Genomic DNA, 22,246 nt, shown 5'->3' with positions numbered 1-22,246 from the left:
TCGACATTGGTGCAGTGGCGCTAGTGCCTGTACAGTCCAAAGCTGCACCTCATCGAGGTGAAGATATACTGCACCAAAACCCAGTTGACAGCTCTGAATCTCAGCATCCAGCTGAGACACAGAGCTGTCACATCTAATCTATGATCTCTCTGAAACTTTCAAGAAGACTTAATTTCTCATCCATGCCTGTGTCTCTGCTTCCTTTTGTCCAACCGCAGATCTAGAATTTAATCGTTACTGGTGGTCAGACTCCCCTGAGGCCTCTTAGGTTGCACTTCTCAGGTCGTGTTATTTCATTTTAAAAAGCACTCAAGTCACAACAGTGCTTGAAGGTTTGAATTGATTGAAGGTGATGTATGAAATGACTGTGGTTACAAAAGTGAAGGTATGACTTTAATCACTGCGAGAAATCACACCTCTCATTCTGTATTGTTAGCTAACAGTCACGTATGTTTGGGGATGCAGATTTTATCCTCACTGTCTAACAGAACAACTGAGGCTGGGTGTTTGGTGACATGTCACAACTATTTGCCAGTGTGGCACTTGTCATTATACATGCAGTGCATCCGGAAAGTATTCACTACGCTGCACTGTTTCCTCTTTTTTTATGTTACAGCCTTATTCCAAAATGAATTAAATGTATTTCTTTCCTCGAGATTCTACACACAATACCCCATAATGACAATGTGAAAAAGTTTTTTTTTAATTTTTGCTAATTGATTAAAATTTAAAAATCACCTATACATAAGTATTCACAGCCTTTGCCATGAAGCTCACAACTGAGCTCAGGTTCATCCTGTTTCCACTGATCATCCTTGAAATGTTTCTACATCTTAATTAGAGTCCACCTGGGGTAAATTTGGTTGATTGGATATGTTTTGGGAAGACACACACCTGTCTACATATAAAAACAACCACAGTTGACAGTGCATGTCAGAGCACAAACCAAGCATGAAGTCAAAGGAATTGCCTGTAGACCTCCGAGACAGGATTGTCTTGAGGCACAAATCTGGAGAACGGTACAGAAACATTTCTACTGCTTTGAAGGTCCTAATGACCACAGTGGCCTCCATCATCTGTATATGGAAGAAGTTCAGATCCACCAGGACTCTTCCTAGAACTGGCCGCATGTCTAAACTGAGTGATCGGGGGAGAAGGACCTTAGTCAGAGAGGTGACCAACAATGTGATGGTCACTCTGTCAGAGCTCCAGCATTCATCTGTGGAGAGAGAAGAACCTTCCAGAAGGACAGCCATCTCTGCAGCAATCCACCAATCAGGCCTGTATGGTAGATTGGCCAGATGGAAGCTGCTCCTTAGTAAAAGGCACATGGCAGCCCACCTGGAGATTGCCAAAAGGCACCTGAAGGACTCTGACCATGAGAGACATCCTGGATGAAAACCTGCTCCAGAGTGCTCTTGACCTCAGACTGGGGTGACAGTTCTTCTTTCATCAGGTCATTGACATTCAGCACACAGCCAAGATATCAAAGGAGTGGCTTCAGGACAACTCTGTGAATGTCCTTGAGTGACCCAGCCAGAGACCAGACCTGAATCAGATTGAACATCTCTGGAGAGATCTGAAAATGTCTGTGCACCGACACTCCCCATCCAACCTGATGGAGCTTGAGAGGTGCTGCAAAGAGGAATGGGCAAAACTGACCACAGATAGGTGCGCCAAGCTTGTGGCATCATATTCAAGAAGACTTGAGGCTGTAATTGCTGCCAAAGGTGCAGCAACAAAGTATTGAGCAAAGGGTATGAATATTTCTATACATGTCATTTTAAAATTTTTAATATGTTTGCAAAAAAAAAAAAAAAATCATGTTGTCATTATGGGGTGTTGTGAGTAGAATTTTGAGGGGAAAATGAATTTGCTCCATTTTGAAATAAGGCTGTAACATAAACTGTGGAAAAAGTGAAAACTTTCTGGATGGGTAAATACTTAACATTACAACTGTGGTACAATGTTATGTAGTAAAACTGCTGAGATTCACTTATGTCAGGAATGAAGTTTATGTCTCCGAGTCCACAGCCTTGGATGTCTGGAAGCTCCTGGGGAATAGGTTGGACTTAGGTGTTTGGGAATGCTGGTAGCTCTTCAGGGGAACAAAGTCGCACATTTTTAGGGTCCTGGTGCTGCCTGTCTTTCTGTATGATTGTGAGAGTTGGACATTATCCAGTGAGCAAAGGTGATGACTGAATGTCTTTGGGGCTAGGTCTATTCAGAGGATCCTTGGATGCCACTAGAATCATTTTGCACAAAACAAATAGCTGCTTCGGGAGCTGAGTTAAGAAGTATCACTTGTGTCCAAGACATTTTAGCCATGTGGCACATTTCTCTGGGCATGATCTAGCATGCATGTGCCTCAGTGTTGAGGACCCCAGCTGCTGCAGAAGGCCAAGGACATGCCCATATTTCATTAGGCACTGGCATGTAAATGATTACTTTTGAGAAGTGAGAATGGACCAGTTCTGTGTCTGGATGGTTGCTCTCCAGGACCCAAAGTAGTTCCATGGTGTGACACCAGTCAAAACAGAAAACAGTCTGCATTGTATTGTAATGTCAGCCTTTAATTTAAATATGGCATCAAAATAACTGAGCAGTAAAAGTCCACATTGAAACAGAAACGATTTAGTTCAAGAAGCACGAACACAATAAGAACTGAAGTATCTGTAATATTATATCAGATTTATCTGTCTTCCTAGTTGCTTGTGCTAACAGAGAAGGGCAGACATAATGTGATCACCCCTGATATTTTGTAAGAGATTTTTTATGGCCCTTTGGACCAAAAACAATTTGACAAATGTTAGTTATAATATGAAGTCTGTTTTAACATTTGTCCTTTTATCTATATCATGAGTTTCTTTCACTTCACGAGATAGGTTTTTATTCTCTGTCTCTCTCTTTTATTTCTCCAGTATGATGTCACAAAGATCTGTGGGGATGAAAGTGAATATTCTGACTGCTCTTCTCTGTTGGTGGTGAATTCCTACTGTTAATACGAGGGCTGTCAATAAAGTAACGGTCCTTTTTATTTTTTTCAAAAACTATATGGATTTCATTCATATGTTTTTACGTCAGACATGCTTGAACCCTCGTGCGCATACGTGAGTTTTTCCACGCCTGTCGGTGACGTCATTCGCCTGTGAGCACTCCTTGTGGGAAGAGTCGTCCAGCCCCTCGTCGGAATTCCTTTGTCTGAGAAGTTGCTGAGAGACTGGCGCGTTGTTTGATCAAAATTTTTTCTAATCCTGTGAGACACATCGAAGTGGACACGGTTCGAAAAATTAAGCTGGTTTTCAGTGAAAATTTTAACGGCTGATGAGAGATTTTGAGGTGATTCTGTCGCTTTAAGGACTTCCCACGGTGCGAGACGTCGCTCAGCGCTCTCAGCCGCCGTCGTCAGCCTGTTTCAAGCTGAAAACCTCCACATTTCAGGCTCTATTGATCCAGGACGTCGTGAGAGAAGAAGTCGGTTTCAGCATTTTATCCGGATATTCCACTGTTAAAGGAGATTTTTTTAATGAAAGACGTGCGGACGGATCCGCGCGTCGGGATGCAGCCGACGCGGTGCGGCAGCACAGGAAAAACACCTCCGTGTTGATAACCATTTGTAAAATCCAGGCGGCTTTTGATGGCTCAGTGGAGTGAGTATATGAGAAATTGTTTAACAGGCAGGACATGTTCCAATTTGTCCTTAAGGCTTTCAACAGAGGTGTTTTTCCTGTGGCTGAGCGTCGCGGCGGCTGCGTCCCGACGCGCGGACCCGTCCGCACGTCTTTCATTAAAAAAATCTCCTTTAACAGTGGAATATCCGGATAAAATGCTGAAACCGACTTCTTTTGAAACTTCTCTGTTCTCTCACGACGTCCTGGATCAATAGAACCTGAAATGTGGAGGTTTTCAGCTTGAACAGGCTGACGACGGTGCCTGAGAGCGCTGAGCGACGTCTCGCACCGTGGGAAGTCCTTAAAGCGACAGAATCACCTCAAAATCTCTCATCAGCCGTTAAAATTTTCACTGAAAACCACCTTAATTTTTCGAACCGTGTCCACTTCGATGTGTCTCACAGGTTTAGAAAAAATTTTGATCAAACAAAGCGCCAGTCTCTCAGCAACTTCTCAGACAAAGGAATTCCGACGAGGGGCTGGACGACTCCTCCCACAAGGAGTGCTCACAGGCGAATGACGTCACCGACAGGCGTGGAAAACTCACGCATGCGCACGAGGGTTCAAGCATGTCTGACGTAAAAACATATCAATGAAATCCATATAGTTCTTGAAAAAAATAAAAAGGACCGTTACTTTATTGACAGCCCTCGTATGTCACTGTGCTCTTGCTAAGGTTATACAACCCCTGGCAAAAATTATGGAATCACCGGCCTCGGAGGATGTTCATTCTGTTGTTTAATTTTGTAGAAAAAAAGCAGATCACAGACATGACACAAAACTAAAGTCATTTCAAATGGCAACTTTCTGGCTTTAAGAAACACTATAAGAAATCAAGAAAAAAAGATTGTGGCAGTCAGTAACGGTTACTTTTTTAGACCAAGCAGAGGAAAAAAATATGGACTCACTCAATTCTGAGGAATAAATTATGGAATCACCCTGTAAATTTCCATCCCCAAAACTAACACCTGCATCAAATCACATCTGCTTGTTGACACTGACCCTATGTCATGAAATTGACCCTATATGTCTTTTTGCAAGGAATGTTTTCACAGTTTTTGCTCTATGGCAAGATGCATTATCTTCTTGAAAAATGATTTCATCATCCTCAAACATCAGAAAAGTGTCCAAAATATCAACATAAACTTGTGCATTTATTGATGATGTAATGACAGCCATCTCCCCAGTGCCTTTACCTGACATGCAGCCCCATATCATCAATGACTGTGGAAATTTACATGTTCTCTTCAGGCAGTCATCTTTATAAATCTCATTGGAACGGCACAAAACAAAAGTTCCAGCATCATCACCTTGCCCAATGCAGATTCGAGATTCATCACTGAATATGACTTTCATCCAGTCATCCACAGTCCACGATTGCTTTTCTTTAGCCCATTGTAACCTTGTTTTTTTCTGTTTAGGTGTTAATGATGGCTTTCGTTTCGCTTTTCTGTATGTAAATCCCATTTCCTTTAGGCGGTTTCTTACAGTTCGGTCACAGACGTTGGGAGTTTCCTCCCATTCGTTCCTCATTTGTTTTGTTGTGCATTTTCGATTTTTGAGACATATTGCTTTAAGTTTTCTGTCTTGACGCTTTGATGTCTTCCTTGGTCTACCAGTATGTTTGCCTTTAACAACCTTCCCATGTTGTTTGTATTTGGTCCAGAGTTTAGACACAGCTGACTGTGAACAACCAACATCTTTTGCAACATTGCGTGATGATTTACCCTCTTTTAAGAGTTTGATAATCCTCTCCTTTGTTTCAATTGACATCTCTCGTGTTGGAGCCATGATTCATGTCAGTCCACTTGGTGCAACAGCTCTCCAAGGTGTGTTCACTCCTTTTTAGATGCAGACTAACAAGCAGATGTGATTTGATGCAGGTGTTAGTTTTGGGGATGAAAATTTACAGGGTGATTCCATAATTTATTCCTCAGAATTGAGTGAGTCCATATTTTTTTCCTCTGCTTGGTCTAAAAAAGTAACCGTTACTGACTGCCACAATCTTTTTTTCTTGATTTCTTATAGTGTTTCTTAAAGCCAGAAAGTTGCCATTTGAAATTACTTTAGTTTTGTGTCATGTCTGTGATCTGCTTTTGTTCTACAAAATTAAACAACTGAATGAGCATCCTCCGAGGCCGGTGATTCCATAATTTTTGCCAGGGGTTGTATAAGGTTAAGTTTCCATTTCCCAGGAATGGTGTTTACACTGCTCATTCTTGTAGCTGCCAGCTTCTCATGCAGCTTATCTGCATGAGAAGCAGTGGTGGGCACAACAAGCCAACAAGTTATCTTCAATAACTGGTAATCAGCTAACTGAAAGGTTCTTTTTTAACACTAAACTGATGAATTCCCTAAAAACCTACCAGAAGCTACAGATAACTGATAACTAGAGGTGGGCGGATCGATCCTAATATCGATAATATCGATACCAATGCTGATATTGATATTGAACGATCCTCGTGTAAAAAGATCGATACTCAAGCTTTTTTTCTCTCCCGCATGCACTGACTGCTGCGCACGCAGATTCATCAAAGTTTACTCTCTGTCTGTAAGAGCAGCGCTGCGCCATGTCACACAACATGGAGCAGTGCACCCTTGTATTGTGGTTTGCCAGCCCTCTACCTCAGGAGATTTTTTTTTAAGTTGTGTTGAGTGATATTTTTCAAACAAAAATGTTGATTGTGATAATAAAGTATTTTGTCGTCACGTACAATGTTTGGCAAAATTCTATCCTAGGTCTTTTGGATCCTTTGGATCTATGAAGCTTAAATATGAAAAAGTATTGGTGATACTGGGCCTGTATTTACTTGGTACCGAATCAATACCAAAATTCCCAGTATCGCCCACCTCTACTGATAGCTTTCAATTTTGCCTCAAATATGCTCTCAGCTACTAAGAAGCTGATTTTAAGTTTAAACACCGCCAAAGCTGCTAACAGAACCAATGGCAATCACAAACCCAAACATAGCGATGAGGCAGAGGTCTTGAAATGGAAAGCAGGTTTGAATTATGGTTTTGCTTTAAAAATAAAATTATTCTTAAAATTACTCTTTACTATTACTCTTAAAATGTACAAAGTTATATATAACACATATCTTTTAATTTTAAAATAATGCACTAATTCTGAAGATTTGAACATTAACACACAGAAGCCCAAATGGATTATGGGTAACTAAGCCTCCTCTCATACTGATTGGTTGATTCATTCATTCTATGTAAAAACTAACACAAGTGAATCAATGTAACATGTGTTGGTGTTTACAAATAAATGTGCTTATGTAAAATATGTAATTTTTTTCATTTGTGAATAAAAAAAGAAAGGAATTTTCAAGATCCCAATAGACACCGCCTAAGCGCACATGTGATGACATCACAACTCTATCCGGTTAGGGAGACAAGGTTTCTTTCAATAACAAGAACTGTCAAAAAACTTTCTTATGTGCGTTAGGAATTGTGTGGCGATAGGAATTGCCTTTTGAATGCTTGAATAACGATGTCAGATGCACAAAGAAATCAAATAACAGTGAAAACATGTTCGGTGCGTTGTCATAACGCATCAATCAGTCGCTCCGTGAGGCGTCATAACATCAAGCCTGGTTCACTTGGCAAGATAATTAGGTCGACATCTGACCCGATCTTCCCCTTCCGACAATCTTAAGGATGCCCCGACAATCGTGATGACGATAAATATAATCTTATCAGATATTCCTGCCATGTGTGGTGTGTTAAGAAGGATGTGAGGAGCTAAATGTGACATGCAACCAATCAGAAAGCAAAGTGTCTGACCTGGGAATGTTCGTATATGAAATCTGTTTGTGTGTGTTGTTTTTACCGTGTGGCTGACACCACACACTGTACAACTAAACCTGTCAGATCTGTGATTTTTTTTATCTCCACGTGTGTGGTCTCTCAGGTTTTGGAAACCTACAGATAATAATTTGTGATATAACCGTTCACCAGTAGATGGCAGTGTTCTATGCATTTTGATGCCGGTTATATCACACGGCCTGAATCACAATTAAACAGACTTTCCGGCTTTTAGAAGCAACCTGGGCTTCTTCTAGCATTTTTACATAAAACAAACACAATAACATCTATAAACACAGAGAATATATTCACGAGAGTTTTAGGCACAATATACAAAGAGTTTAATGCTGTTGTCTGTGTGGAGCCTGATCAGAGCGTCTCAAATGCATTTCTTCTGTTGTGAATGTACTGAGATACTCATAATGCACCTTAGTGCATTACTTTAAAACAAAAACATATATCTGATATTTTCACTTTATAAAACTTCAGACATGACGTTAATTTAAATAACTTTTAAAATTTTAACCATAAGTTAAAACTGTATGCCTCTGGATGACTTGGGTGATATTGCCAGCCTGTTAGTATGGGGTCAAAAGAAATGAGCTTTTTTCTTTTCTGTGACTAGTTCTGCTTTGGCTGCAGAGGATAGAGCAGTTTCTTCTAGAACCAGCTCTTCTCTGTTTGTAGAGGACAGAACTGCGCATCTACTACAAAAAGCTATGTCTGCAAAAATATTAGCGGACTAAAAATGATCAGACCAAAACTTATCAGAAGATAATTGGTCCGATGATGGTTTTCAAAGTTATCTGCAAAGCTAATCCAATAATGAAAACATTATCTTTGATAATTTGCAGTTAGCAGAACTGTGCCCACCACTGATGAGAAGACACAACAACATGATTCCATTGCTGCGAATCAACAGGGTGGATACCGAAGAACAGGGTGACCCATCAACCGCAAGGTCCTGTTTTTGTGTCTTCCAGTTTGAACAAGTTTAGCTACATGGCCGGACACAAACACCACTATACAATCCAGATCACATGCTGTTCATGCAATATGTGAGGACCACCCCTCTGTCATGGTGAACCAATAGGAACTGCTTTGTGTGAATAGGTCCACCCATTGTAATGGGGAGTAGATTCCCACAGTTTATACAGTGCCACTGCACTTGTGTTCATAGCTCTTTTTCTGAACCAGTTCCCAAGTGAGCTACATTTGTTAAGAGCCCAGATCTGTCTGACCTTACATGAGATTTCAATAAATTATCTTTTCTGCATTTAAAATATAACTCTCTGCACCCTTTGTTCAGGACAGTTTCATTAAAGAGCTGGAGCATTTATAATTTCGTACACCACCAACAGATTGTTGACTCAAATCTGGCAGCAACTTGATCTGCTAGTTTGTACTCATTGGGTACTCCTCTAGACACACCTGTGGCATCAATATAGGTGGGAGAACTGGCATATACATCAAACGTAGCTTATTTAGATATGAGCAGTACACTAACAGGTTTCCCTTACCTTTGATCATTTTTGGAATGTTCACATTGAGATTAATAGGCTAATACTGGCCAACACCAACAGTGCTATCCACTTACTGCACTCCATCATATTTTAGGTACGGAGCAGCCAGCACCAAAAAAAAATATGCACTCAGAGGATACAAGTATATAAGCGTTGAGAATGAATTCCTTAGAAGGGCCTATGTTCCTCTCCTCTCTGGGGGCATAAGCTAAATACCGTATAGTGACTGAACAAAGGGTACTTCCTTATGATGAGTTTGTCCCTTTGTTCCTCCAAAGAGTTCCTGTCTTCATAATCTGATTCCGCAATTAAAATCTTTCAGGTGTGTCCATGTTTCTCTTATTGTTCAATCCATTGGGGCCCTTGTCTTAGTACGAGTGTTATGGATGTAATTACTCATTTTCCCCCTTCCAGCAATACTTTTATAGTATGACTGGCTACTTCCGCAACTTGGTATGGGCCTACGCACCTAGGATCGGACCAGTTGTGCATTCCTTAAAAATGACCAGATTTTATGAACAATACAATGCTTGGGAAAAAATGGATAAAGGTAGTCCATTCTTAGTCCAATGGATCTGGCACATGGTACTCTAAACTACCAACTTAACGGGGAAGCTGAGTACGATGTGATATGGCAGGTTAGTTGACCATGTAGAGCTGACGGGGGAGGAACCAAGAGCGAAAGCCAGGGATGTTTACGTAGGCAGGGAGGGAGTGGCGGCTGCCGTTGCCCTTCCACCTGAGTTGGAAGTCTTGTATGGCCTACAAGACACATCTGCACCCCATTTGACTTGAAAAGTTCAAAAAGGGGGAGAGTCCAAAATCAAGGCCCTATGATTTAAAGGTACCTTGCGGCTACCAATTGGGAATTCACACAATGTACTCACCAAGAGAAGAGTGTTACAAGAATCTGTCTGATGCAACTCTTGCAAGTGAGGATTTAAAGTTGCAACCAGAAAAGAAGCCATTACTGAGGTCGTACAGCAGGGAGAACACTGATCACCCAGATACTGCAGCAATGTTGAACCGACTTCCTGGGGAGTTGTGGTCTAAGGGCACCCTTGATATGTTGTTAAACTCAAGGAAGGCACCATCCCCATTTATCAGACACCTACAGAAGGAACAAATTATGGGTACTGAGAAACCTATTGATGCCCCCTTAAAAAAGGAGCAGTTGAAACTTCCTCTGAATGGAATACTCTCATCTTACCAGTACCATGAGTTGTGCCAGTCCACCTTGTATTAAAATATGTTTCTTCAGTTCTTTTTATCGCCTTCATCTCTCAGCTCAGTAATGTTGGAAAATGCTCCCCTTTAAATGGTATCCTAAGATCAGAGTGCTTTGCTAAACAGGAGCAACAGTATCACAATCAGTGATCATTAATCCAAATAACTGTGATGTTTTCAGATCAGTTGATTCATCCTGGTGATTGTTTTTCATGTTTTCATCTAATTTTTTCATGTTATTTATCCCTGTTATCATGTTAGTCTTCTTTTGTCATGTAACATACATGCACATTACATGTCTGCACTTTCTAAACATGCATGTTAATATTTTCAGTGTTTTGGTCACCTCATTTTCAAATATTTGTACTGATGCAAATATTATTGATGCCAGTCCTGAGTCTACATGTAGTTTCAAACCAGAATAATTAATGTGTGTGTGAATGTTTGTTCTTTTCAATCTGTTGTCTGGTGCCTGGGAAGTGCCAGCCAAAATTACATTATAGAAAACAAACTGACAAACAAATTTAAAACAAATTAAAATGATTTAAAACAAATTTACATGTTGAGGAACACATTTACAAAAGTAAAAACAAATTTACATTTGAAAAACATTACAAAAGTAAAAACTAATTTATATTTCAATAATAAATATACAAGTTGAGAAACACATTTACAAAAGTAAACACAAATTTACATTTCATTAATAAATTTACAAGTTGAGAAACACATTTACAGACATAAACACAAATGTACATTTGAAAAACAACATTACAAAGGTATAAAGAAATTTACATTTCAATAATAAATTTTCAAGTTGAGAAACATATTTACAAAAGTAAACACAAATTTAAATTTCCAAAATAAAAAAAAACTTTGATTAGCATTTCCCAGCCACCATTGAATTGCTAATTTTAATAAGCAAAACAAGATTGCAACTAACAACCATTTTCAAGATGAATTAATGTGTTTATTGTTTTCTTATGGTTTGATTAATTGAAATTTGAATGTGGAAAAAGTCAACTCCTTGCTTCTGGGGCAATATTTTAAAACCCTTAGCAAAAAGTAGTATACTTAAAGTTCATTTTATTAAGTATGCTTCAGTATAAGTAAGTATAGCAAGTATACTACAGACCGTGTACTGTTGTATACTAGAAAGTACACAAATGTAATACTTTTTCGGACTAAATTGGAACATTTCAAGTTTATAAAAGTATATTTTAATGTTTGTTTTAAGTTTTCAAAAGTACACTGTAAAGTATACAACAAGTACACTCATCTATATCCTATCAATGTACTTGGTATATCCCTCTTGTATGCGTAAAGTATACCACACGTACACTTATCAATGTACTCAATAAATCCCTCTCCTATGCTTAAAGTATACCACAAGTGCTTTGAGTCCCTATTTTTAGTTTATTATCGTATATTTAAAGTATACTGTTATACACATTGGTTATTTCGCTATTTTACTTTTTATACTTTACTTATGCTTACTATTTATATACTGCAAATATACTCCTTAAGGCATTCTTAAAGTTTACTCATACTGTATGTACACGAGAGTGTGATGCATTTAAAAAATCACAAGACAGAATGTTGAAAACAAGTTTGATATATTTTCAAACATTTCAAAAACAAAGACCTATGAAATCAAGTCCTTCCTTGGTGGAGAAAAATAAAGGAAAAAGTGCATGTAGAATGTAAACATAATGGTCTCTCCAAGATCAAGTCCTTATTTGTAAAAATGTAAACTAGTCCGGCGGCTAAGGGACAAATTTTATGCACTTTTATACAAAAGCGCCAAAACTTTATCAGAGGTACTTTATAGTGTCCTGAAGTATATAAGATCAGAAAACATTGAATCCATAAACGTCTACACTCTTTAAGAGAATAACCATTTTCAGCCTTCTACAGCATATAATTCATGACACACTCTTATCCAAATGTCTTTTTAAGTTCATAATATAAACTTGAAGGCTATGAAAAATGTATTAAGGCTAAGTAGGGATGCTTTGAATGTACGTACTTCAGTGTGCTTACACTCTTAGAAAAAGCGTTAATCTAGGGAAAGTGACTAAATATTGTCTAACTCATTGTGAATATCAATATACCTATGCAGTATAGCTGTTTGCGAGCATAGGGCAAAGGAAAGATGCTACTCATGCACTCTAACATATTTACACTCTAAAATAACAACAGTGTTTGAACGGAAAGAAATTCTTTTTTATTAATTACAAGAAATCAATTTTGTTTTTATGGCCATAACCATTATTATTATTGTTGTTGTTGTTGTTGTTATCATTATTATTTTATGTTATTGGTATTAAGACGATTATCACCATATTTTTTAACTGAAAACATTGTATATACCTGGTTGGCAAACTTCCTAGATATGCACAAATGTTTCATGAATATTTTTAATGAACTACTCTCTACAGCTTTCATGCTAGGAAGATCACAGTGACATAATCTTATGTCTCAGAGGTAGAGGCCTGTTAAAGATCCCTACAGGCCTGAAATGAGTCCTGTACCTCTTTCCATTTTGAAACATACCACCCTGCTAATGTATAAGGATGTACAATGACGTATGATGCCACACGACGGACGATGCATGATCACATAAGCTCAGTATAGCTTTGCACTAGTTGCAGTAGTCATTCTCCACAGCTTAACAATGTCCAATCTTGATCACTGGCCCCCTACATAATAACCATATGATCGTATTGTCATATGAATAGTAAAATATACACTGTATTATAACCATGCAAACACCCTTTTAAAAAAGCAGGTTACAGGGCTAAAATCAAATGTCTCCCGCTTTGACATGACTTAATATAACCTAAAGAGTCCCTGGACAAAGTTTGGCGCTTTGGAAAAAAAGTGCACGATTCTATCCCTTAACTGCTGGACTAAACATAGCGTCTTCAACTGAGAACTGAAGTCCTTCCTTGTCAAAAAGGTAAAAGAAAAGTGCAAACCTTTGGAACCAAAAATAAATAACTACATAGAAAAAAAAAATCTGTACTTTTATGACTTGTTTTCAGTTACTCGAGTCAATGGCTTGACTTAGTATATCTTGCTCCAAGTGTATAATAAGTATTAGTACTTTGTGGCAGAAAGACGTAAAAAGTATACTAAAGTATAAGTATACATTTTAGTATTAAAGTATAAGTGTAAGTCTTAGTATTAATGTACTTAGACTTAGACTTTTGTTTATACTTTTCAGTATAAGCCAAGTATACTTCACTATATTATTCTTAAGTATATAAAATATAGTTTATAAAAAGTCACCTTCAAGTATACTTCCTCAATTTTAGTAAAAAAATAAGTATACTCATACACTTGAATAAACTTCTTTTTGCTAAGGTAAATACTGATATTGAAATATTGATATTTTTCACAGAGTCCAAACCTGGATGTTGCCATAATTTTCAAATAAAGTAAAATCAGAGAAAAGTAGCAATTCATCATATTCAGATTAAGCAATTAATCATTTCCGCCATTGTCAAGAATCATTTTGTGTAAACTGAACCATGTTTCTTTGCATGCTGATTGATGCTGAAATAATACTTGTTGACTCCCTCCTCTCAACCTTGCCTCACCCAGCCTCCCCTCCACCCTCATCCTCACAGTAAAGTTATGCGAGGTCATATTCTACAAGCCATTACAGGTGTTCTCCAGCTGTGACTTGCAAGCACAGATATCTGAACAGCTGCAGGTCACAGTGACATGTCCACCTTTGTCTGTGGACCGCGCCAGCTCACTAAAAAAAGGTTCACCTTCTTTTCTTTCATTCTGTGATTATTTTATGTATGTATTATTAATTTTTGTCATGCATCTCTCTGATGTTTGTGTTTTTAATGGAGCACCTTGTGTGCACGGTCAGGTCCAGCTGACAGCCAGCAGTCAGTTGACATGCCCCATATGTCCATAGCAAAGCGTATGAGCAATGCGATCACATATGAATGAGTTCTTGCCTTCACCCTTATTTGATCTCCACTCTTTCTGTCTCTCATGCAAACTACAATTTACGTGGTGGAAGTGACATCAGCCTGCCCGTGCCACGTGCTCAGACACTGACCAGTCCTCATGTCATGAGGGCATGAGCACCCATACACACATGTACATTGCATGTTTACCAGGTGAGTTGCAGTACACAGTGGTCAGCTATTCCAGCAGCGCACTGCGCTGGACAGCGACCGGACTCCAGGACCCTCCCCACATGTGTGTTGGGGAGGATGACAACGACAAACTGTACAAGTCATTTGTGTGTGTGGGGGGGGGGGAGTCAGCACAGACTGGAGCAAGTACAAGTATGATTAAGATATAATGTAAAATATACATTAGATGGGGTTTTCAATGTTAAATTTAAATGCCCACAAAATCTGTAATCTGGATCAGATCTGGATCAAACTTTATAAGTCAATAAAAGATACCATCCTACACAATGTTCTCAAATATGAAAGAAATTTGATCTTTTTTGACAGTTATGAATTTTTGAACATTCATTCAACCTTAAAGATTTTTTTCCAATTTTCAAAGATTTTTCCTGACTTTGCCCTTTAACCTATGACCTTGAAAATTGAATCAGGTCATGCCTATCAGGATGTGAATTGTCAGTAAAAATTTCATCATGATATATGACAAAATTGTGGGCTCCAGGCTGTTCACAAACAGACAGACAAACAAACAGGGGCAATAACATTACCTCCTATAACTTCGTTGGCGGAGGTAATAAATGCCAACAGTTGTGAGAATTGAGGTTTTATGGAGGAACTCCTGGAGCTGTACTGGGATCACTGGTTCTGGTTCTCCAGATTAAAGTGCAGCCTTAGTGTCCCAATCCACCCAAAATAAACTGGAGGTCTTCCACTTATGTGTTTATTGGAAAATACCAGCAATTATTCCGGTGGATATCAAGAAAAAAAAATTTAGCGTCTGTAGATGTTGACTGTGTACAGATCAAAGTGTGCATTCATTGATCCAGGACCTTTTCATTTCTCAGTATTGGTTCATGTTGGTGCCACAGAGCACCCCCACACCCACCCCAAGGAGAGGTTGTGCCAATGGTCCATCCAATAGCTGATGTTCCTGTTTTGTCCTGTCTTTTTCTGTCCACCTGTCTGTCCTGTTGTCCACCTGTCTACCTGTGTCTGTCTTCCTGTGTCTTTTCCAACTTCCTCCTTTGGCTCGAACATATTTTTTCTTGGCTTGGGCCGACTGGGTTTTTGTTTGTTGCCATGCTTGTTCTTGTAACAAACTGTTTGTCTTTGTTATTACTGATGTGCACTATTCATAACATGTCATTTAAATGAGAAAAAAAAAACACATTTCCATCTCAATGCACCTTCCTAACATTTTGACATTTCTTGAAAAACTTCAATGCTGTCTCTGTTTTTGCAAACCTCGTTTGCGATCATGCCCGCGGCCATTCATTATCCTGTTTGGTCATTTAACCTTTGACATGTGCTTGTCATCCTCATGTAGCTACAGGCTACGAGAAGTCACGCAGCCTGAATAACATCTCTGGGATGACGGGCGCCCCGCTGCGTCTCACCCCCATCACCAATCCCACCTTCGAGCCCTTTGAACCTCCGGGTCTCAGGCGATGCCACTCCCCCATCCCATCCATCTTGTAGCATAGCGACCACTCGCCAAAAAAAAAAGAGTAAAAAAAAAAGTTAAACATCACAAAGTCAACAATGACAGCACACACAGATGTTTGATTAATCTGCACTTTCATTGAGCCACCAGTGGTACACAATTTCATCAAAGAGTTTTTCTGCCTGGAGAGGATGATATTTTGTTAGAAGAATGCTATACAAGGTCTGTCAATAAAGTATAGGTCCTTTTTATTTTTTCAAAAACTATATGGATTTCATTCATATGTTTTTACGTCAGACATGCTTGAACCCTCGTGCGCACGCGTGAGTTTTTCCACGCCTGTCGGTGACGTCATTCGCCTGTGAGCACTCCTTGTGGGAGGAGTCGTCCAGCCCCTCGTCGGAATTCCTTTGTCTGAGAAGTTGCTGAGAGACTGGCGCTTTGTTTGATCAAAATTTTTTGTAAACATGTGAGACACATCGAAGTGGACACGGTTCGAAAAATTAAGATGGTTTTCAGTGAAAATTTTAACAGCTGATGAGAGATTTTGAGGTGATACTGTCACTTTAAGGACTTCCCACGGTGCGAGACGTCGCGCAGCGCTCCCAGGCGCCGTCGTCAGCCTGTTCAAGCTGAAAACCTCCACATTTCAGGCTCTATTGATCCAGGACGTCGTGAGAGAACAGAGAAGTTTCAGAAGAAGTCGGTTTCAGCATTTTATCCGGATATTCCACTGTTAAAGGAGATTTTTTTAATGAAAGACGTGCGGGCGGATTGCAGCGTCAGCTCGCAGCCACCGCGACACTCCGCCACAGGAAAAACACCTCCGTTGGAAGCCTTAAGGACAAGTTGGAACATGTCCAGCTGTTAAACAATTTCTCAGATACTCACTCCACTGAAAGCCATCGAAAGCCGCCTGGATTTTACAAATGGCTATCAACACGGAGGTGTTTTTCCTGTGCTGCCGCACCGCGCCGGCTGCGTCCCGACGCGCGGACCCGTCCGCATGTCTTTCATTAAAAAAAATCTCCTTTAACAGTGGAATATCCGGATAAAATGCTGAAACCGACTTCTTCTGAAACTTCTCTGTTCTCTCACGACGTCCTGGATCAATAGAGCCTGAAATGTGTTTTCAGCTTGAAACAGGCTGACGACGGCGCCTGGGAGCGCTGTGCGACGTCTCGCTCCATGGGAAGTCCTTAAAGCGACAGTATCACCCCAAAATCTCTCATCAGCCGTTAAAATTTTCACCGAAAACCAGCTTAATTTTTCGAACCGTGTCCACTTCGATGTGTCTCACAGGTTTAGAAAAAATTTTGATCAAACAAAGCGCCAGTCTCTCAGCAACTTCTCAGACAAAGGAATTCCGACGAGGGGCTGGACGACTCCTCCCACAAGGAGTGCTCACAGGCAAATGACGTCACTGACAGGCATGGAAAAACTCATGCATGCACACGAGGGTTCAAGCATGTCTGACGTAAAAACATATGAATGAAATCCATATAGTTTTTGAAGAAAATAAAAGGACCTATACTTTATTGACAGACCTCGTACTAGAAATCTTTAAATTAAACCTGACAGACAAAATAGATAAATATGACTGCTTAGTGACGTCCACCACATTAAAATGCAAAAACATGCACACTAACACGCCTGCCTCACTAACACAGATTTAGCGTTAAATAATCGTTTAGGGTGACTTGGTAGCCCAGTTAGTTGCCTGTATTTTGACTGCACTTGTACTTGCCAACAGACTGATAAATGAGAGTACTATAAATAAGACTCTAATATGCATTAAGCCTCAGACAGCACATGTGCACAAATACCAACATATATGCTCAAAAGGCAGCATGAAAATTTTCACAGAAGAATTATTTTAAAATATGCGATCAGACATAGTTAAAGCAGCAGAATTTGATTGATTTGTAATCGCTGGTACTTTTCAAAGTAAATGTCAAAATTTAAATCTGTGGAATTTAATTTCTATCATTTGTACATTTCAAAATATCAGTTGGTAGTTAAAACAGCAGAATTTCTTTTATTTCTACTATTTGCACATTTCAGAATAAGAGTCAGAGGGTAAAACAGCAGGATTTGATTGATTTCTATTGTTTACGCATTTAAAGTTTGAAAATTTCTGCATGTTTGCACCTTTAAAAATAAAAAGTTACAAAACCATAGAATTTGATTGATTTTTGCTGTTTGCACATCTCAAATTTAGAGTAAAAAAGTTCAAACATGACAGATTTTTCAAAGTAAGTGCAAAGTATTTATAATGTATTTAAAAGATCTGCAGTGAAAAAAAAACAGTTGAGCAGAACTTTAATTTCAGAAAAACAATGTTGACATGAGCACTTTGCTTCTGGAAAGCAACTTTATTATTTGAATTTACTAATAAATATGAATAAGTTAAGCATGACCTCATGCTTAGATCAGTCTGGTGTGTGCTGCTTTTCACTGCTTCTGTAACATGCACTAAAGGAAACCTACAACTACAGTATGTTCAATAATTATTTATTTTTTTTTACCTTTAAATTGTTCAAAGGTTTCTGAAAATAAAAATGCCAATGCAAAAGCAGCCCTGCATACACCAAAAAAACAGCCTTTGCATTCTGTGAATGATATAACATGAAGATCACTGCTGTTCCTACAACTTGTTAATTTATAGTTGCACATGTGCAAAGGTAATAATAATAATAATAATGACACATTTTATGGTAAAGCAAACATCCTGATCAGACTCAATAAAGAAAACTTATAAAATGTTGGTGCAACTTCAAATTCTTTATCTACTTATTTCAACTTTTTAATTTATTTATTTTTTTAGTTAAATTAAATATTGGGTTTTACATTGGATACTGTGGGAGGACTAAAGAGTACAGTGATCTAATCTGGGAGCTAATGAGAGACTGATGCAGTATTGTGGCGCTGATCGGAATATCGTCTTCAAGACACAACTCAATCCCCAGACAGGCTGAGAATTTAACCATAAAAATGCCCATTTAGTTTTCTTATTCTTTATCAGTTAATTTATTGATATTGCTATTTTCTGTTTACATTTATCAATAAGAAATCCTGTTTTTATTTCTCAGAGTTCCATAACAACATCTACTTATATCATCCTACCAACAGTCAAGAACACAGAGATATTTTATTTACAATAATATAAAGCAACAAAAAGGAGTAAATATTCATATCTGGGGATTAGAATTCATCTTGTTTTTCATACATTGTGTCAAAAATTTGTTTTCAACAGACTATAGTAATAAAATGGAAGCCATGTTTTAATCAAAAGTCAGCAGAAAAAAAAAATCATGATAAAGCAAATAAATTCTTCAAAACAAAATGGAAATGATATTTTCATAATGTGTAAAATATTGGAATTATAGTTTGGTGGATTTGAGATGATGACGTCTTTGCTGCTCCATCACACTCAGTGTTTATGCTGTTAGAACATAAAAACACATGTTGCCCTTTGACCTCAGACTTGCTGTTGGCCATGCCCTCACTTCTCTCCTGCTCTCCATCCTCTCTCACCTGAGCTCTCGGCAGAAGGCTGAACTACAAAGTCCGATCAACGTTCTTTTTTAATTTATGAATAATGTTTCCTCCTATTGGCTGCTGGTACCAGCCTGAAACTTGTCCAAAGTGTAACTGCACATTTATGTAAAATGCAGCTTCTCCAGTCACAACTTCATGGAACAGACATGGAAAAAAATCATATTAAGAGGAGAGGTATTTTGTTTTGTTTTGTTTTGTTTTTCCTATGTGCCTTCTGGCAAGGCAAACTAGAAATGAATTAATCACATTCAAAATAAATAAATAAATATAATGATAATAATATTAAGAGAGAGAGAAAGAGAGAGAGAGTAACAGAGAGAGAGAGTAAAAGCAAGTGACAGTCTAAGAGGTTGATGTTTCACAGTCTAAAAAAAAAATTTTGTTGTACACATGATGTACAATGAAAATAAAAGCCCTTCCTTCCTTATTGAATGTATTTTTATGAAACAATGAAACATGTAAATACTGGTTGTTATAGGAGCAAGAACAGAGTTTAGTTTAATGAATGAACCAAATTATATTTTCATTTTCACTTTCTCTTCTTAGAAAAATGATGATGATGATGATGATTATTATTATTCTGTCAGTAACTCCAAAGCTAATGCACATTTCTTTTTTTTTCTTTTATTTTGAAGGTTGTTTTAAGGACATTTGCTGACACACTTCATGAATTCATGTTTTGGGGTTTTGCAAATTACAGTAACAATTTTTTGCATCATACTGTGTTTGGGCATGACTTAGGAGTATCTCCAAAAAACAAAACAAAATTGCATTACAGAGGTGCATTGTTTATTAATTAATTAATGTATTGATTTAATTAGTAGTTTTCAAAAACCTGTAGGTCGAGCTTACAAATTTACAAAAGAGAAATTCAGTTGCATATGTACAATCTAGTTCCATGAATTCACTTTGGAAATTTTTGAGTGTGGCAGCAGTAGTACCGGAAGCATGAACCATTTCAGTTCTGCTGGTTTGTTCCCATAAGGTCAAGTCAGTGAATGCACAAGAACTGGATATTGAACGGCACGATGCTGCCTTATAATTGTTCATGCTTTCAAATTAAATGAAATTCATGTCAAAAATGGCAGGCTTTTAGGTCACTTCAAGACACAAACTCGAAAAAAAAAATGATCGGACCTATAGCTAAGGTTACTCACTCACTCACTCATCTTCAACTGCTTACTCCAATTAAGGGGGGGGGGGGGGGGCTGTAGCCTATCCCAGCTATTGCTAAAGTTAATGTATGTTAATTGCATGTAATATTTCCATCAGTTTGGATTCAAGTTTTAACATAAACATGCATTCATCAGTCAAACATGCATGAAGCAATGAGATTTATGTAGCTAACTGTGGAAATAAACTCAATGTGTTTTGAATACATAAGAACCAGATTCAAGTTTTGAGCCTCACCCAGAAAAAGTAGGGCGTGGTTCGCCATCTTTTCCATTTTGAGAAACCAACATTTCTGGAGAATGTGTGACGTTTTGACTCACTGGGTGCAATGCTGAGAAATGTTGGTTTCTCAAAATGGAAAAGATGAAGAACCATGCCCTAATTTTTTCTAGGTCAGGGTCAAAACTTTTCAATCGCCCCTCGTAAATAGCTTCAGGTTGCCTCAAATTCCTATTGGTTCATATATATATATATAGTTTGGCCGCACGATCATGGCCGCATGATCATGTTTTCTTGTAATGTGTGCCCACATTACAAGAAAACATGATCATTATTATGGGTATATATATTTACTCAACAAAAATATAAATGCAACACTTTTGGTTTTGCTCCCATTTTGTGTGAGATGAACTCAAAGATCTAAAACTTTTTCCACATACACAATATCACCATTTCCCTCAAATATTGTTCACAAACCAGTCTAAATCTGTGATAGTGAGCACTTCTCCTTTGCTGAGATAATCCATCCCACCTCACAGGTGTGCCATATCAAGATGCTGATTAGACACCATGATTAGTGCACAGTTGTGCCTTAGACTGTCCACAATAAAAGGCCACTCTGAAAGGTGCAGTTTTGTTTTATTGGGGGGGGGATACCAGTCAGTATCTAGTGTGACCACCATTTGCCTCATTCAGTGCAACACATCTCCTTCGCATAAAGTTGATCAGGTTGCGACGACGAACTGGAGTCAGGTCGAGACCCCGATGAGGACGACGAGCATGCAGATGAGCTTCCCTGAGACGGTTTCTGACAGTTTGTGCAGAAATTCTTTGGTTATGCAAACCGATTGTTTCAGCAGCTGTCCGAGTGGCTGGTCTCAGACGATCTTGGAGGTGAACATGCTGGATGTGGAGGTCCTGGGCTGGTGTGGTTACACGTGGTCTGCAGTTGTGAGGCTGGTTGGATGTACTGCCAAATTCTCTGAAACGCCTTTGGAGACGGCTTATGGTAGAGAAATGAACATTCAATACACGAGCAACAGCTCTGGTTGACATTCCTGCTGTCAGCATGCCAATTGCACGCTCCCTCAAATCTTGCGACATCTGTGGCATTGTGCTGTGTGATAAAACTGCACCTTTTAGAGTGGCCTTTTATTGTGGGCAGTCTAAGGCACACCTGTGCACTAATCATGGTGTCTAATCAGCATCTTGGTATGGCACACCTGTGAGGTGGGATGGATTATCTCAGCAAAGGAGAAGTGCTCACTGTCACAGATTTAGACTGGTTTGTGAACAATATTTGAGGGAAATGGTGATATTGTGTATGTGGAAAAAGTTTTAGATCTTTGAGTTCATCTCATACAAAATGGGAGCAAAACCAAAAGTGTTGCGTTTATATTTTTGTTGAGTGTATATATATATATATATATATATATATATATATATATATATATATAT

At 38.6% G+C, this 22,246-nt stretch overlaps 1 protein-coding gene across 1 annotated transcript in view; it reads left to right on the top strand.

Moving 5' to 3' along the window:
- The window catches only part of LOC117528749 (potassium voltage-gated channel subfamily C member 3-like), a 74,021-nt gene extending 58,124 nt beyond the window's left edge, over positions 1 to 15,897 (top strand). Inside the window, 1 exon segment of the mRNA XM_034191381.1 lies at positions 15,719 to 15,897. Coding sequence (XP_034047272.1) covers positions 15,719 to 15,870 — 152 coding nt within the window. The 3' untranslated portion in view covers positions 15,871 to 15,897.
- Positions 15,898 to 22,246: the final 6,349 nt, after the last annotated feature.

This window comes from Thalassophryne amazonica, chromosome 16 (assembly GCF_902500255.1).
Source record: "Thalassophryne amazonica chromosome 16, fThaAma1.1, whole genome shotgun sequence".
NCBI classification, from domain to species: Eukaryota; Metazoa; Chordata; class Actinopteri; order Batrachoidiformes; family Batrachoididae; genus Thalassophryne; species Thalassophryne amazonica.
Note: the sequence above shows the minus strand (reverse complement) of the source record. Positions and strands in the feature narration are given on the sequence as shown.